This window comes from Nelumbo nucifera, chromosome 6, assembly GCF_055504915.1.
Source record: "Nelumbo nucifera cultivar China Antique chromosome 6, China Antique-T2T, whole genome shotgun sequence".
Lineage (NCBI taxonomy): Eukaryota > Viridiplantae > Streptophyta > Magnoliopsida > Proteales > Nelumbonaceae > Nelumbo > Nelumbo nucifera.
In genome coordinates, this window is record NC_142654.1 from 3,033,173 (window position 1) to 3,052,480 (window position 19,308).

A 19,308-nucleotide genomic window follows, 5' to 3' on the forward strand; every position below is an offset into this window, starting at 1 on the left:
ATTTTTCAATTGATTCAGTTGTTCAGCTTTTTTTGCTCATCCCTAGTTGTGGATCTGTAGCCCGTTACACACTCCTTTATTTGTAGCTTGTAGTAGCTCATCCAGAGTCGCCACCACCTGCAAAGGTGAAAATAGCGAGTTTTGTGGACAAAAAAAAAAAAAAAAAAATCACCATCAATTGCCCATTATGCGTAGATGAAGGCATGATGGGGATGGATTCGATTTCGATCCCTACAGTCTCCTCTCCGTCACAACCAGGAGGAACCAGCCGAAGACCATCTCGGTTTCTGAAACCTTTGGTTAATACGCAAGTGTATTAAGATCTTATGACTTGAGGAAAAGTGAAGTCAGGGGTTGCCCACGTTCGTTGAGCTTAAAAAGCTCAAAATCCGAGATTCCAACTTGGAACCAAGGACGTCAGAACATTCGTCTCAATGAATCAATGCATAGTTCAATGGTCTTTTGTCTACTACATTTGAGACCATCCACCTACATTAACCCCCTCATCCCAACCGCAGGCGAGAGAAACTTCTGGGAATGGGGGGAGGGGAATTAATTGAATGATGGCCGCCGGTAGAATGATACATAATTCCCGGCAAATCGACACCCAAAATCTGTGTATATATTCGTAATTCTTTTGAAAGTAAAGAAGAACAATGGTATATAAAAGCTTGAATGAGATACCCAGGAATTTCTTTTTGACCGACGAAATAAGACGAATGAGAAACAGGCTTAATCCTACATGATCTCCTTGAATAAAATAAGGAATGTGTGTAACTGTAAGATACTATTCATTTCTCTCTCTCTCTCTCTGACGCCAATGCCATCCCAACTCCGTGGCTACAGACAGCGAAGGAAGTTGGGTGAGGGTCCCGCAGCCGCAGAGAAAGCAAAAGCTTCATTACTCGCTATCGAGATAGAGATCTGTCCTGCCTTAATTCGTCTTCTTCCGCCCAAACCTTTTCCCCATTTTGCGTGTGAACAGCATCTTGAATCTATATTGCTTCCTCTTCACTTTTCTAGTTTTCTCTTCCATTCTGCTCTTCTCTGCTCTGCTCTGCTACTACTCTGCTTTTCTTTTCTTATAAGCAGCACCCAGCGTCCCCCTTCTCTCGCTTCTCATCAACATATTGACTACTGTATCCTTCCTTCTTTCAAGGAAAGAACCAAGGAGGCCCTTGGCCCCTGTTTCTGTTTTATTAACGTTGATTATACGCTAATTAAATTAAAGAATAACCCAAAACAGAAGAAAGGCTCATACAAAAACCAAAGAAAAGTAAGCACTTAATTATTCTCTGATGGTGTAAAATAAACCCCCAATCCATTAAAATTCATAAAGGATGACAATATTTCTTTCATCTTTCTTATAATACATACTGTTGAACAACTACAGAATCAAGCCACTAGCGATGGCGCGATTGGTACCGAGATGGGTTGTTTCATACACTGGCAGCTCTTCTCTATACCTATCTATACCAATTACTGCTAAGTTATCGAGCTCGAAAAGATCAGAACTTGAATAGCTCGCCGCGTCATCTCCCTCATCGTCTTCTTCGTCACAAACATCGATTTCAGCGTCTCTAATGTCGAAACCGCTCTTCTTCTGCTGGTAGCTACTGAGAATATCTCGTGCTGCTTGTTCGACTCGCCTGTTCTTCTCCATCAAGTGGAATTTGAGATCCTCATTCATCAAACGGGGCTCCGCCATTTGTCTCACGATCAGGCCCGGATCGTCTTCGTAGAGACATTTGTGCCCACATGGCCGACAGTCCTCGTCCACGATCACGCTAACTGGGTAGAATCGAACCGACCTCTTCATGCCATTGCTCAATTTCCCACCCGAAGATGGGGTTTTGCTTAAACACGATCTCGAGAATGACGACGCCGACGAACATGTCGACGCCTGTGCCGATTTCGAAATCCTCTCCGAACACGTATCTTCCATACCACCACCACAAGCCGAAGATGAGATTTTTGCCTTCTTCGCATTGCCTGCGGTGAACAGAGAATTGAGAAACGCGGCAAGCCGTCCCCCCGGCGAGATTGGTTGCTTCACCTTCTTTAGATCACCGTAGATCTTTAATGCTCTCGATTTGGTCCTGATGAAACGACCACCTTCGTTCTTTGAAGGCTTTTGCTGTGGAAGAGAATCTCTCTCTTGGTGATGACGAAGATTAGCTTCATCAAAAGCATGCAATTTTCTCTGCTCTTGATGACCGTAGTACTGCAGAGGTTTCTCCGACCAAGCCGGAATACAAGTTCGAACCGGTTTCGGCCTCTGCGCCGTGAAACCCGATGACCTCGATCTTGCTCCGTAGACAGACTCCGCTTCCGAGGAAGAAAACCCACCTGCGGAGCTAGAATCGGAAGAGCATGAAGTCGAATTGAGGAGCACAGACTTTCGATCATTCGGTAGCTTCGGGTCCAAATCCGGGGTAGACTTCCGCCTGAAAACGACCTTCTCGGTCACCTTCTTCTCCATCCATTTCTCGATCATACAGGCTCGTCGAAGACTCGCCCTATCTTCTTGTAAGAAACTGCTTCCTCTAACGTTGCTGTCTGTTGCGATGCTCTGTTTCTTCCTCATGGCTTCTCTATTGAAAACCAGTTCTTCTTCTCCCCCTTCGTCTTCGTCTATGGAACGGTAAATCGCGTCAAGGAGAGTGGAAGAAAAAGATGGGATTTTCCTTTCTTGACAAAATCTGTCTTCTCTTAGCGACTTATGCCACCTATCCATCCTCAGAAGATTTATAGAGAGAAAAGATAATAAAAAAGAAACGAGAAAAATAGGGAGAGAGAGGACGGGAAAACAAACAGGAGAAGCCTTGGGGCTAATCTCGCTTTAGTGTCTGGCTGTCTGCTGCGGAAGGGTCAAAAGCTGCAAGAGAGATTAATCAAACGAGGGCATGTGAAAGAACAGAGACGGAGAGAGTAGACATTTCTTGAGCAGAGTATCAGTTGTTTGTTTTGTTTTTTTTTTTCTCTCTCTCTCTCTCTCTCTGTCTAATTCTATCTGTTAACTGCGAGAGAATGTGGAGGAGAAGGAAACATGGGCAGACAGTGCAATTGATGGTGTGCTTGAGGACTTGTTCTTTTACCGGTTTTTAGAGAGAAATGAGGAGAGAGAGAGAGAAAGAGAGAAAAGTAATGAAAGGCATATACCACGCCTTGAACTGGAAGAGACGGGAGAGACGAGGGAGAGAGAAATGAGGAGAGGCAAGAGAGAGAGAGTGAGCGGTGTGTCCTTTTAAAGGAAGGGAAGGCTCATGTCATGCCTCGTGGCCACACGCGCGTGTGTGTAGTAGTCAGTACTGTGTAGTCCTGCCTCCTGGTTGGCCTTTGGATGACGTCGCGCATGTTTACATTCATTTTACATTTTCCCTCCTTTTACATTCTACTCACTGTACCCCCCCCCCCCCCCCCCCTTGTTTGAGTTGAGCCTTCTGCAGATGACGTAACTGTATTATTTTTTATTAAAGTTTTATTCTCTTTATACACTCTCTCAATTTGAATTTGAACCTCATCTTCTCCCTCACATCTTTTAAAAAGAACTGACTACCAAACACTAGCTGATCTTTAAAAATCAGCTATCGAGAGCTTTCGATAGCTTTCGAAGATCTACCTAAAATGATTTACATCTATGGCTCTGTTTTTTTTTTTTTAAGGAAGGTTATAGCTCTGTTTGGTTTCAAATTTGTCAATTAATTTACAGTGTTTCCCAACTTTCAAAAAGCGAGTAGTAGTTGCATAGGAATAACATTAATTCTTTTAAATATTATGTTAGTAGTCTAGACTGTAGAGGGGACAATTTTTATTGCCATGATATTAAAGTGGGAATGAGAAGTTAGAGAACAAATTTTTGATAAGGTTATCACTATTTAATATTTATAAGTGAGAGTAATTTTGTGAATATATTAGAGGTAAATATTTACTTTTTTTTTTATTATTGTTAAGGACACTTTGGTAAAAGGGGCTGGGGTGAGTTAATAGTAAACCCCAACACAAGGCCTATAATATGGGGTCGGCCTACATAAATTATGAGAAAATAAACCCAACCCAAGGTATGGACATAAATATTTGAACAAAAACCTAGGAAAGATATGAGTGATTTACCCATTAACAAAAGTATACATGTGTAGAGGGGATACACACCCAAGAACAAACCTAATTATTCTTGACTTACAATAATCTTTGAAGTATATAAAAAATATAATAGCAGATTACAACAACCCAACCGCCCCGCCATGAGACATTACATAGTTTTTATCCTTTTCATACTCTTATATATATACTGCTCTTATTTAAGAATTGTTTTGCTTGGTTCACTGATTTTTATTAATTGAGATGATTTGGGCAAAGGTGATCAATTCTTGGTTGCAGAGACAAAGAATCTCAACCCTTTCATCAGTGCTCGATATGCCAAAATATGAACAACCCATAAAGTAATTCCCCGGCCTGGCTCCCAAGAGATTTACTGTATCGGGGGTAGTTAGAAAAAGTCATTGGGGGTATTGGTACGTAGCTTGTTTTTTAACTTGTTAATATTTTTGTACTTTTATATAAAAGCTTGGCCTATACATGCATAGTGTTTACATGCGTGAGCAACTCTACGTGTTGGAAGCTGAAACAGTGATGGTTCATTATCCCATGCTCGATACGATAGACGTACACGTACCGTTTCAAGTAAACCATATCTTTTATCTTTTACTTGGGGGCAAGACAACGGGACCATCAAGTAAAACGGTTTAATTCGTTAGCCGTTTATACATATTTAAATAGGTAGCTAGGTATATGCAAATTGCTTTAGGTCTAGAAGCAGACCCTCTGCCCAGGACGAAATCCAAGAAATTATTTAGACTGCTTTACATGCCATACAAACAATTATAAAACCAGTTAAGTTACAAAGTCTTAATGATGATCAACTGTTTGAGAAGGTGAGGAGACTGGAGAGGAGTCCCATTTGAGGTGGGTCCTGACTCCCATACTCCTCCAGAGTTTCTCTATGTGGAATACACTGTGGTGGACGACGCAATATCAACTAACCCATACTTCTCTTTCTCTCTCTGAGGCGGTAATAGAACAAGCGGTAGGAACTAGGAAGGTTCTGGTTTGGTTTGGTGGAGAGATGGGGTTATTGAGCTGGCGCACCCACATTTTATGCCAAATCGTAAACAAACTTAGCTAATATTAGCTAAGAATAAACTGTGAGCAGAAACAAATCTTCATTAACAAGTTCTTCTGTCTTATCTCTATCAATATATATATATATATATATATTGAGAGAGAGAGAGGGGGGAAAGGAAAAGAAAAAAGGCATCCGTACCGTATTCACGTGCTAACCGATTCACCAATCCTTGTATTCCCATATACATAAGATATTATGATATTATATTAGAGAAAGAAGAACACAATGTTTGAACTAAGAAGACAGAGGAGGAGGAGGAGGAGACGAGAGATAGTGGGGGAAGTGTCGACGCCAGCACACACGAGGGAGCTAGGAGTTCTCATTTCTCATTTCTCAGTGGACTAATTAACTTTCCAAACCCATGGGTTAGCTTAATTAGCCACCTCATCATTACTTAAGGTACTACCTCTTACACACATATTATTTGTGTCGAGGTGGTAGCCCATGCCCAGGCCCAGGCCCACCATTCAAAAAAAAAAAAAGGAAAAGAAAAGAAATTAGGAAATAAAAGAGCAAGATGTGGTCCACTTGACCAAGACCGTTAATTTGGTGTCTCACCCCCTCTCTGATGTACATGGACCCACAGGACGAAAATCATATCCATTAAATAAAAAATAAAAGCTGAGACATTGGATTAATCAACGGATAGCCCATAAACAGAATAATGGGTTCCCTGATTCATAGATTCCCATTTACTGAGCTGTGGCGCTGTAGTGCTGTAGCGCTGTAGCGCTGTGGCTGTGCTTGAGAGAAGTTTTTAAGTTAAAAGGGCGGTGTCAAAAGTGAATTAGACAGGCTGAAAGAAGGCCCCGCCCATGGGCCTAGAAACTGAATTACTCAATACATAGTGCGGATGTTAAAAAGGGTTTAGGGAAGGACCCAAACCAAAATTCTCTTCGGTTTGTCGTAAATAAGAAAAAGTTTTAATTCCCTTCTCTCCCTTTATTACTTTTTGAGAGAAGAAGATGTTATCTCTGTGTGAAGGGACAGCTGACCCACATAATCTTTCTGCCTTTTAGAACATGGAGATACTATTTCCTATTTACATTTTGCATTCCAATGGCCTTGGTGAGATCCAAATTATAACTCCTTTTCTTTTAACATTATTAATTATTATTATCAAGTTTTTCTTGGAGTTAAATGTAATTTATGAAGCCAAGTAGTTTCCATCTTAGTCCTCCGTTGCCTCATCTATAGTTAATGGTCCCAGTGGGTGACGATAGTCGTGTCAAGATTGATTGCTGGGGAATAACCTTTGTTCTTTTTTTCTTTTTTATTTTTCTTTTGTGAGTTTGGATTTCGTAGGCAGACGTTGATGAGCATGTCTAATAAGCACATACTGTGTACAATACATGACCCGTATTTATATATACTTTCTGATACATCCAGTGAAGAAGTAACAATACGCGTGGCATACATTGATTATGTAGTTACTTATAAGGATTAAAATATCGATATAATACATTTTTTATCTATGTCGATACATCCAAATGCACATGGATACATTAAGACAAACTTTTTAAAAGTTTTAAAATTTTGGGATGATTAATCTCATCCCTTTAATTCGATTAAAATGAAAAAAAAAAAGTAAAAATAATTAAATAAATACCTTAAATGTATCAGATATATTGATATGGATCAATACCAATTTTTAGTATAAGTGTATCAATATTTTAATCCTTGATTATTCGGTATATTTACAAAGTATGCTTATCAAATCTAGACTCTTTATGTTACATGTTGCACTTACTTAGGAAGAGAAAGGGAGGAAGAAGGGTTACTCCACTTGCTTGAACTTTGCAAATTTGATGTTAGAAAGGAGTAGACAGTTACCTGTCAACTTTAGGATTAAATAATGAAGGTGAAGAAGATGTGTGATTTATGAATAATTATGATAACAGGGCACAGATACATTTAATGGTTTACACACACTATATATAATCCACTCCACCAGCTTATTACCCATATTGTAAATATTACTTTAGGGAGCCAAAATAGGTTATAATTATTGAATGCTGTTAAAACTGTGCGATATTACTACTTACTAATTACGAGATGATGGGATGAGAGAGAGAGATAGATTTTGATTGTTGAGAAATGTTCAAACCAAAGTAAGTTGTGATGATGAGGTTCCGTTAAGACTAACTAAAAGGAGTAAATACAGAGTTTCACAACTTGAGTCTTTGTCTTCCTGCACCCTCCTCGGGTCTAGAGAGAGAAAAGAGGAGTCAGGTTTTTAATTTGTGTTAGTGGGTTTAGATGCACTAATGATTGCCCTCGTGGCTAATCTTCATCCTTTTTTCCTTTGAAGAGAGAGAGAGGATTTAGAAGAGATGTGTTAAGATTAAAGAGAAGAGCGATTATTATATGTGTGTGCACCGTTCTTTTTCTTTTGTGTGTTTGTGTGTGAGGGAGAAAGAGAGAATGAAATTTAAAAACTAAAACTTGAATATAAAGAAGTCTGTAAAAGCAGAGATGCGGATGAGCTGGGCCTTCGTCTTCTTTGTTCACTTCCACAATCCATTTATCTTCTGTTTGCCGCCTACCTATTATCTTCCTTCAAGTTAATATAAAATTTACAATTCATTCAACCTCCCATGATCAAGTAATCAAACAGGTCGGGTTATGATAAGCATTGTCACCACCAGAATCCGACCCGATTTGATCACACCCTTCCCATGCATATATGGAATAGACCAAGCTAGTCTAGGGACCCTTAATGAGTCCAGATCTGCTACCAGCAAGACGTTGTACAGTCAGGTATCGAGTACATCTCAATTGTCATTCATGGAAAAATATTCTGTAGTGTTTCATGGATATGCATGGTGATCTTATATTTATGGGCAGCAGATCCTAACTAGCTCACCCTTTAATATTATAAAACTAATTGTAAATTCATTTTAAACTTCTACTACGACTCTGAAATTTGGGTTTTGTAGTCTAAGCAAAAAAACAAAAAAGGTCTCTAAATAAACTAAAGACAAGCAAGACAATACAAGATGTTTTATGTGGTCAAAATGACTGCATTTTCATCCATTAACACATACACACTTGATTTCCATCCATTAGGGTAAATACATGATTCAATTATGGTATTCACAGGTGACAGCCCATGATACTTTACTGGTTTATAAATGTGGAAGAGGTTTGTGTTTGTTTGTAATTAGAAGAACAAAAAAAAAGTAATCCAATCCATTCTGTATAGAATTGCACCTAGATCCAATTTTCCTGTATATATGATTTTCAAAGGCATTCTAATCTGTGGTACAACTCTTTTATCCTGTAGGGACATTGTGTAGCTTGTCATGGATTATGCAAAGAAAATCAAAGAGTAGAAAACAAAAAGCTGACTAGTGATTGTAGGAAAATGACATGTTTTCTGATTTTACAAAAGTTGTTTTCCAAACAAAAAATTGGGTCCTCTCTTTTTTTTGTTTTGTTTCAGTAATTGATACACACTCTTCTCTCTCACTGTTCAAATCTTGTTTTATCCATGCACTTCTCAACCATTTATGTTTTGCCTTTCTAGTTAGACTAAATATCTAGAAAGTTAGGAAAAATATATTTGTTTTCCTATTGAATATCATATTTAAAGAAGATGATTCTTTTCACCTTCATTTTAATTACCTACTGCCTAATGCAGTATAAGTGTCAAGCAAAACATAAATGGTGGTCTTATACCCATTTCATTTGGTATTGGAATGTATCATGGCAAATATGTTGGAATAACTAGTACTTGAGTGTGGTTTTAGACCATATCATAATATCATATCTTGGGATATTCAATATACATTGATTTAATATAAATTTTGACAAAGGAATTTATATCTCAAATCTCAATGATTCGAAAGTCGAAACATACCACACCACTGTACTACAAGTATACCATAGCCTAAAACGCACCATAGCGATCAAATTTATTATATATGGCCACGGTTCAAAACACCCCTAATAAAATTAATACATTTGGAAAAATATTGGAATGTTACGGAATAAACACAAAAGAAACGACATATATACTTTGACCACTCATGTGAAATAATACATTATAATGGTGAAACATGATTCATGTAGCCGATCTCATATGGTCATATCGTTGAAATAAGGTTTAGATGATGATGATAAATTTATTATTTGTACAAGAAAACAAAAAACCAACATCAGCATATATAATGTGCAAGATATTTATTTCTTACTTATATTTTTAAATCATTAATATATATATATATATATAACGGTGGAATGGGCCTAACCTAACATACTGGAATATTTCAATGGATGTATCATGACACTGAGTCCGAAAAAGAGATGTATTTGGTATGTATCTTATCCATAGTTTGAAACCTTGCTGTAAAGGTTATTGGGGACCCATATCATGGCAAAACATGTTCTACAAAGATGGTGAGATGTACTCGAGCATTTAATTGAATAAAGCGTGGGTTTAATAAGAAAAATGTGGTATACAAATTGTTTCATTGGCAACAATTATTGAAAATTTGTGAGAGAGAGGCCAAATTGAGTAGATAGATTCCATTCAGATCATGGGCAATGTTGGAATAAGGGAGGACCCATCAAGCATACCCTTAGCCTTCTGAGGAAAGGAATTCAGGTCAGATATTAGGAAGCATATATATCGTTGATGGGAGGTGGATAATGGAACACCACCATAGGTCCATAACATGAGGCTTAGGCTTAATTTGGTAGACGACAAGATATTAAATCAAATAGCTGTTGTTAACACAATCAGACGTGCATCCAAAATGTCTAATCTGCGTGAAAACTATTTGCTGTCCTCAGAAAGCAATTATCAATTTGCCTATCCACCCGCAGGTTGATCTGCGTCCTGTTCTTATAACTAATTTTTACATGAGCTTTGTTTAGACTTTAGAGCACTGTGGAGTGTGGGCCAATAAGACTTTTTCATCATGCGCTTCACCCTCCCTAACTAACGAATCCTCTCTTTTCTTTTCCAGTGCTTAATTTACTACCAAAATTATATTCACTCTAAATTGATCAAACAACTTAACCTCATCTACTGATCAAATCTTACCTCTCTTTTCCCATCTTTTAGAGCACTAAAACTGCTTTTACTCGCATAAAATGTCGATCATCACTGAATTAGTGATGTGAATCATGGCCAATCTCTATAGGATTCTCTATTTGATGGTAAGTGTTGATTGACCGTATCATCTGTCCAGAAGACAGGAAACTAAAAATAATAATAATAATAATAAAAAAGGGGGTGGGGGGGGGGGGGTTGAAATATCATTAATTTGGTGGCTTATATAAATCTTAATTAGAGAAGATAGGGGCCATCTTCTATTATTTCCACCCATATACAGACTTTGGAAGAATGCAGACAAAGAATCAGCTTCATTATTCTTGTCAACCCCCCATTTCTCCGTGGGAGCCCACAGGCCTCAGTGGGGAATGGGGATCCCACATTTAACTTCATAAAAAGCCAAATTTTGAGATTTCATACTGTGCAATACTACAAACCTAATCCGACTCACTCTTTGCCCTCATCAATCATCACCACGCTTCTCATCGATGTGATTGATCTATCACTTTCAACACAACACCCTTAATTAGAAAAAAATAAAAAGGAACGAACACCCATCAGATATTACTAACCACAAGATGAGTTAGTTAATTACCGTCCAAATTAGGCAGGTAATCAAATTAAGGTAGAGAAATATTCCACGTTTTCATCTTTGTTGTTTTCTCCTTTGCATTTAGTGGATTAACAGTTTTATTATCGTTTACTTTGTAGGATCTAGCCAAAGCCGGTGATTATTTCCATTAATTGTTTCCGAAAAAACAGACCAGATTTGACATTCGGATTAAACCTTCGATTTGAAGGGCACGTTCGAGCAGCAGCACATGAATCCGGACCCTTCCAGCATGTATATTAGTAAACAAACAAACCACCCCCAACTAAGCATTATTGTTTTTTATTTAATATAAGGTTTAGAGAGAGATAATAACTTCCTCAATTCACTGGGCCCATGGCCTAGGTGGGTGGCTTCCGTTGCACTTAGTTAGGAAGGGTGTCTATCTAAATTATACCCATGTGGGAGAATGTACCATATAATTTGTGGTAGTGGGAGTACGTGTTTGCGCGACTCCTACTAAAAAAAATCTTTTGTTTTTGGTAATAGGCTGTACTCCAATCCGAGTAAAGGCAAGGCAGGATTCAAGTCACAAGGAGTGGGAAGGTTCGTTAGATTATAAATAGGAAAATATGTGTTTTTGGGCCTTGAAAAGCTTGGATATAAAAGTAAAACATTAGACGGTGAAGATGATGATTTTCAGTCCTGTTTACTATAGGCACAGGTAATGTCTTAAGTGGGATCAATGTTTTAAAAACTGACCCGGATTTAGAATTATTCTGGTCACCGTTTTATCGGTTGATAGTGTGATTGTCCAAAAATAATAATAATTAAAATAAAAAAGGTCAAAACCATTAAACGGGTTAAATGAGTCAACGATTAGACTGTTTGGATCAATGAGTCATTGACCAATTCAACAGCTATTAGCCAGAGACTAGGATTAAAATAAAACAGAACCAGTTGTCTAGATGATTTCCAGGCCAAACAGTCCAACCATCGGGGTCAATCTTAGAACCCTGAAAGTGCATAGGCTGCCTTCATTGGGCTAGAACCGTTGGATTCCTATATCATATTAACTCTCATCTACGATGAGTAATGTGACTGGCTGTATTTGACGATGTTCCATTAACAATATACTTGTTTGTACATGGACCGACGACCATAATAAGAATGACAATATAGCAATCAACAAAAGAGAGGGGGTTCTGGCTCTGTGGCTCTGTGGCCTGTGGGTTGATTGGTTCTGTTTGTTCTTTCACACTAATCCGAGTGGAAGGTGAGGTTGGGACTTGGGAGGGAGGAGACAAGGACCACCAACAGCACCACTAGCAGATGAAGCACTGTCCCCTCTTGTCTGAGACATGTCTCTGTAATACGTCTCACCTTGCTTCTCTGTCTTTATCCTCCTCTTTCTCTTCTCCATATCATCATATATTAACTTCTATACCCTATAACAATCCGGTTGGTTGTCAGCTGTCATTTGAAAGAACACGTGCCACCACTATGCCAAAAAAAAAAAATGGAGTACCGACAGGATTTCTGATTTCCACTGTAGAGCTATAAACATTTAAAATGTCAAAAATTCTCACTCTACACATTAATGTTGGCTCGTGAATTGGCATCAATTCTGAGTTAGCACCCACTTCAACTGTACTTTGAGCCTAAAAATTCTGACCCTGGGTTAAACCGTCATTCTCCCAAAAAAAAATCCCTAAAAACTTCCCCTCAAGGCCTCAACTTTCTGTTTTTCTATTATTTTCTATCAAATCAAACACAGCACGGTGGAGTAGATATTGTTTAATAAAACGTCCCTAATTTGGTTGAATTGAGCTGAATTGACTCAGCTAATCAAGTTGCTACCAATGATTAATCAACATAACACGTAAATGAGTCCAAACTAGCTATCAGCAGAGGGATGAGACCCGTGAAATACTGGGAAGAATGTGGGTGTTCTACAATAGATTTTGCTTTTAGGTACAGGGTGTCCAGTGCCGCCTGTTATACTGAGAAGTTCTTTTAGTTTAAGTAATTGTGGAGTCCAAAATAAACAATTGTACACTCTGGAGGCTGTGCACAACTCAAGATAATAGTTTTTCATTGTTTTAAGATACATCTATATATGAAACGTAGGACCATAAAAATAACTAGAGAGGGGGTCAGCTTTTGCTAAAGTATTTTGGTTTGAGAGAGGCAAAAAACGAGAAAGTTGTGGTTAGCAATCCCGAGAAAGGAAGCTGTGATCAAAGAGAACAGAAACAACAACACTTCTTTTCTTCCTTTTCTTTTTTCCCCTCACAAACACACAACACACAGGACGAGATCGCATCTTCTCAGTTTCTCTTTTTTTTTTTCCCTCTTCTATTCCTTCTCTCCCTTTCACTTCTTTTTTTGGAGTTTGGATCTTTGAGCAGTCGCATTAGTGACTTAGCACATGCATCTCCTCAGTGTCTCTTTCTCATGTCTCTAATCACAAAGACTAAAGAGGAAAGGCCCCATTAACTGATAAAGAAAATTTTATAAATTCTGATTGAATGGAGGGGTGTTAAGCCCCACCGTTAGCTACAAAAAAAAAAAAAAAAAATCAAACTCAATTTCAAAAAAAATTCTCTTTTTTTCATCCCTCTACCCCGTCTCTGTCTCCAAATTTCAGAAAAAGTTAGCATGTATATGGACAGATGTTATCTTCTCATGCGTGGTCAACCGCCATATGGTCATAGAAGCATGCTCAGCAGATCCAGACTCCTGAGTAGGTGCCTGAGGGAACCGAATCCATGTCACTGCCGGAACAAACCAACTAACATGCTGAGCCACACCCTCAGTTGGGATATAGTTGGGAGAAGGCATGGATGATGATGGTGAAGTTGGTTTGAATGTTGTGGTTATGTTTTTATTAAATTGTCATTGGATCAAGTTTCATACGAATCATTTTCATTTCATTTTGTTCATTAAAATACAATATCAAAATCATTTTTAGTTCATTTTATTAGTAATATAGTACTTAATAATTTTTAATTTAATTTAATTTTTTACTATCCAATATCTGCTTGCAATCCAACTTTGATTTGAATTTAATACAAATCTGATGGACAATTAGAATTCGAGTATAAACAAATCTATATCTGATTCAATGTGTTCCATTCACAGCTCTAAAGAGATTGATGGTATCCCCCCTCGCTAGCCCCCACCCATTTTCTGTCGCCTACTACCCTAGCGTCTGGTTAGTAACACTGGCATTGTTCACTCAGAATCTATAAAATTTTCTTTATCTGTTAATGGGGCCTTTCCTCTTTAGCCTTTGTGATTAGAGACATGAGAAAGAGACTCTGAGGAGATGCATGTGCTAAGTCACTAATGCGACGGTTCAAAGATCCAAACTCCAAAAAAAGAAGTGAAAGGGAGAGAAGGAGTGGATCTGCGTTATTGAAATGACCCCCTATGGGGGATTTAGGCGTATCACCAAAATACAAACAAGGAATTTTTTTTTTTTTTTGAATTCATTAGACTAACGAATACCATATTCTTATTTCTTAAAGGTAAAAAATCTGTAGTTCATGCAACGTGTACATCATAAGGAAATTGAACCAATCATTTACGCTTTTTTTATTACTTTTAGACAAGGATTAAAATATGGATACAATATACCAGGTATTATGTCCAAATTGATGCACCTATATATGATTGGATACAGTGATACACTAGTTCTTTTAACATTTAAAACAACCCAAGATTCTATCCCAACCCTGTAATGGTTATATATAAGATTTAAAAAAGTGATTATCGTTCTTATCAATACATACTAATACCGAACAGTCATATCGATATTTTAGTCCTTGCTTTTAGGCTACATTTGGTTTGCTAGTGGCATGGCAAAACCGACCACGAGTCAGAAGATGCCATGTGGCAACAAGCTGGTGGTGAGATGGATTTCACCGATGCACAACAAGATTAGTAACATTTATGATGGAATCGACAATTGAATAAAGAGGACTAATGTTCTTGTAATCGTAGATCATCATAATCTCAAGGTCATTTTCAATCTCATACTTGTTGCATATCCAAGCATAGGAGTGGCAACGGGGAAGGGCAGGGATGGGGAGTCCCGTCTCCGCTAAGGGGACAACGTTATCCCCATTCCTACGGGGATTTCCATCCCCCAGTCCCTATGATTTTTTATAATGTCAGTCATTTTGTTTTTTGTTTTTTATTTTATTTAAAAAAATAAAAATAAAATAATTAAAAATTACAATCATATTAGAAAAGATTCAAACATATCCAACCATATTATTTTAAAAATATTAATATATAGAGTATAGACACATATATAAATATAAACATATATAAATGTATGTATATATATATACATATATTAGTGGAGATTGGGGTCCCCACGGGGCAGGGAGTGCTCTCCCCCTCCCCACCTCATACTCACCAATGAAGATGAAAATTTCCCTATCCCCATTCCCGTGAGGGGAAGGAGGGGGGGGGGGGGATTTGCCATCCCTATCCAAACAGCAACACATAAAAAAATTAAGATAGGAAAAATTATTAACAGACTATTTTTCTCTTACTATCTATCCAACCAAACACAACCTAAAGTTGAAACGGTCTAAAAATTGCATAGACGAAAATATAAGAAAGCTAGCTTGTGATCTGGTGACTGTTAGCTACAATCCTATAATCAACTATTATTGGACATCGATAAAAAAAAGAAAAATATATATTCTTTGGAATGTACAATAGCAATTTCATACCTGTGGTACACAATTAGGTGGCAAGACACCAATCAACCAGTCTACGAATAAGAGTATCAGAAGATTGAACGTTACCCAGTAAAGTGTCAACTAATAAGTAGGTACATTTGTACGAGGAATTATTGTTTATCTCCTGCTTACATTTCGATATATTCTTTTAGAAACTGTTCGTAGGTCTTCATTATCCAAATGCCATGTATAATCCTAAAAGTCATCCTTTTGCCCACAAAACAAAGTTGGAAACCCGTTTAAGTGTTCATCACTCATATATGTATGAGTATGACTATAAACCATAGATTTCAATGCTGGTTCCACTGCCCACTTTCCAGTACTAGGATTTTTTTCCCTTCTAAGACATTCCTCCATCCCCATGAAGGCTGCTAATTTCTTAGCTTTGCATGGGTGAAATGGGATGATCCTTGGATACCAAACATAAGTGAATTCAAATTAATGAGCCCAAGGCAAGAAAATAGTGAGAACCTTGGGGTGTGTCTGACCTAATAAATCAAGATAACAGAAGTTGGAATACTGAAATGATAAACTCCATTATTCCTTCTGCTTTTGCCCAAAAAAATTCAGTGAGATTCTTTCTAACCCCTAGGATGATAAATTAATCTAGTTAGGTAGTAAAAATGGAAAATTCTCAGTTCGATCAGCTTACTTCCTAGCTAAGCAAATGCAAGAAGAAAGTTCAGAAGACAATGTGGATTTCATGCAAAATAAAAAATTCTGAAATCTTGTGTGGAGCCTCCCAACTGAACCAAAAATCAAACAATTCTTATGGAGATGCTGCGTTAATGTATTAGCAGTCAAAGAAAATCTTGCTAAAAGAGGATTGGGAGATTCTAGTACTTGTCAAAGATGTGGAAAAGAACATGAATCAGTTCTACATTCTTTGCTCCCGTGTGATAAATCAAAATGCATCTGGTTTGGATCAAGTGTTGGTATCAACCCAAACTGTGGTCAAAACTTTCCAGTTTTCAAAGATTGGTTAATGCATATTTTCCTCCAGTTAGGAAAGACTTATCTGGAAAAATTAGCAGATATTGCCCTAGTGTTATGGGGCATTTGGAAAGATAGAAATATTTTTTACTTTGAAAATGAAAATTCAAAGCCTTTTGTAGTTATCTCTCTCATTTACAGGTCAATAGTGGATAGATATCATCTCTGGCAGCAAAGATCAGAAAGCTCTTCCAAGACTAACCAAGGCAAGAAGAACAATTTTTGGATACCACCAGATCAAGACCATATGAAAATCAATGTTGATGGTGGTTTTTTGGAATCATCTAGACAGGCTTCTTTTGGTTTCATAATTAGAGATCACTTGGGGTGCGAGTTTTGGGCCAGTTAAAGCACCGTCGCCTCTGAAATTGGAAGCTCAAGCCCCCTTAGAAGCAATTGCTTTTGCAGATAAAATGAACAAATCAGATCATTGATTTGAATCGGATTGTGAATATCTAGTTAAAATGCTAAATGATTCTGATGGTTGTGAAGACCCAGATATCCTCTTTTGCTGCAAGGATATTCAAGAATCAAGCAGCACATGCTGCGGCCAAATGTGGTTATTCTGGAAGTTTTGAGTCTAGTATTGCAAGTCCTCTATGTCTATGTAATGTAGTAAATCTGGATATAGCTTTTTGTGATCGACTGTAGTAGTTTTTTTGTGTCAGTAGGTTCTGTTTTTGTTTTGTTTTCTTTGCCTGTCTCAGATGTATCTCCTTTCCTTTCTCTGGTTTTAATGAAATGGCATCAGTTTTCACCAAAAAAAAAGACTATAAACCATAGAAGGGCTCACATACAACGCAACAATGGATGTACAATCAATCAGTTAAGTTTGGTTCAGTTATTTGATTTGACCATTTTTCCAATGGAACCAAATCCAATTGGAGTTCAAAACCAAACCAATCCTAACCAAATTCAGTTCATTTTTGTTTAGTTTTCGGTTTGGTTAGGCCTTCGCCAAAGGAGCCATCCAAGGTTTTTAAAACTGAACCGGACAATGAACTGTTAAGGGGTCCGGTTCCCGGGTCAAACGGTCCCCGTTCTGACAAAAAAATTAAATAAAAAATAAAAACGGCCAAAAACTACTTTATAGTTCGACTGCCCAGATCAACAGTTTTTGGACAAAATGACAGTTCTGGGGTAAAATGGAACCGGTCAGGTGACCAGTTTTCCGGTCTGACCATCCGGTCCGGTCCGGTTTTGAAGACCATGGGGCTACCTTCTCCCTCCATCAGGGGAATAAAAGGATCTTCCAATTCACAGTTTTGGAAACCTGTGAACTGTGAACTAAAGTAAAAAACATTAAATTATTCGGATTCTAAACTAATAAGCTTCATCAATTAACCCCTCTTGCGAACTATGAACTAAACAATAAAGATTAAACAAATATAAAATAATAAAATACAGCTACACTGAACTAAAATTGGAATGATGGAATCTCTAGTGACTGAAGGAAGATTACTCAATGAGGTCTTCGGATTCTCATGACTCACTCTCAATGGCTATAAAAGCATAAATGAAGAATAAAAGATGGGCAATGGAGTTTTAGAGAATCGCAGGCAGCAGTGTCTCCACAATGCACCCCACGTTTGGCCACTCACTCACTTGGTCAATGATCACAAGCTCACAGTCGCTCACAGCGATGAAATCATGAAATGCAGTTCTCCAAACTCTAGGCTTAGGTGGTACACCATTGTTTTTATTTACTGTTCAGGGTTTAGTCATTTAGAGTATTTAAATAATTTAATGAACTATTATTAATTAAAAGTTAGAATGGGCCCAAAGCCCAATGGGGAATTTCCAAATTAGAAAAAATAATAATTAATAAGTATAAAATATTAAATAAAAAATTATATATTTAATATACTTAATTAAATAAAAAAAACCCATAGTTCAGTTTTCAGTTCAGTCTGGTTGAAAATCTCAGCCAAACCAAACTGATTAAAAAACAAAAAACAAATCAAGCTAATACCCAAATTAACCGAATTAAACTAGCTTATTCAGTTTGATTAGATTCGGTTTTTGGTTTATTATCCGAATTTGGGCATCCCTACATAAAACTCCCTATTGTATTTGTATAAACTGTGAAACATCGCCTACCGTGGACCAGGGATCACATCCTATGATCCAATTCCACTTCCACCTCACCCGGACAAATATCTATTTGAAACCAACCTGCCACACCAAGCACTGAGTTACATATATAGTATGTAGTTTTTTCTCTACATTCCTTTTTTTCGGCTACTAATTTCTCTATAACACCTGCCACCGATAATTTTTTTATGAAGCACATCTCCAATTGAAGCCAATCAAAAGGTAAATCTTCCTGGCCCTTTGCTTCCTTTATCACTTGCAAGGCATACGCCATCATCCGCATAACATCTACACATATCCTCAAAGTTGTCTATTGGATCCCAGCCTAAATCCGTCATGCTTTGGGACTAGGGAGTAGGAACATTTCTCCCTTGATATGCCTGCGCAAAATCACCCGTTTGGCCCGGTCTTCACTTGGCCTTGGGACATTTCTTCCCCACATGGCCACATCCCCCCTTTTTCGGGAAACTTGGATACTACCTTCATGTGTATGTTAATGGAAATCATAATATTATAACAAAACTGGTTTTACACTTTTACTAACGAAACATTTCAACGCAACTGCTCTTACAAAGAAAGTAACGTAAGCGCATGAACACAGACATCGAGTATCGCCTATCTGATATATTAGACAAGATTCAAAGTATTGACACGTATATGGCCG

At 37.7% G+C, this 19,308-nt stretch overlaps 1 protein-coding gene across 1 annotated transcript; it reads right to left on the reverse strand.

Moving 5' to 3' along the window:
• Positions 1 to 1,288: 1,288 nt before the first annotated feature.
• On the reverse strand, positions 1,289 to 3,235 carry LOC104609352 (protein BIG GRAIN 1-like A). The gene has a single exon (XM_010275643.3). The coding sequence runs from the start codon at positions 2,735 to 2,737 to the stop codon at positions 1,388 to 1,390; it is 1,350 nt and encodes a 449-aa protein (XP_010273945.1). The 5' UTR covers positions 2,738 to 3,235; the 3' UTR covers positions 1,289 to 1,387.
• Between the last annotated feature and the right edge of the window lie 16,073 nt (positions 3,236 to 19,308).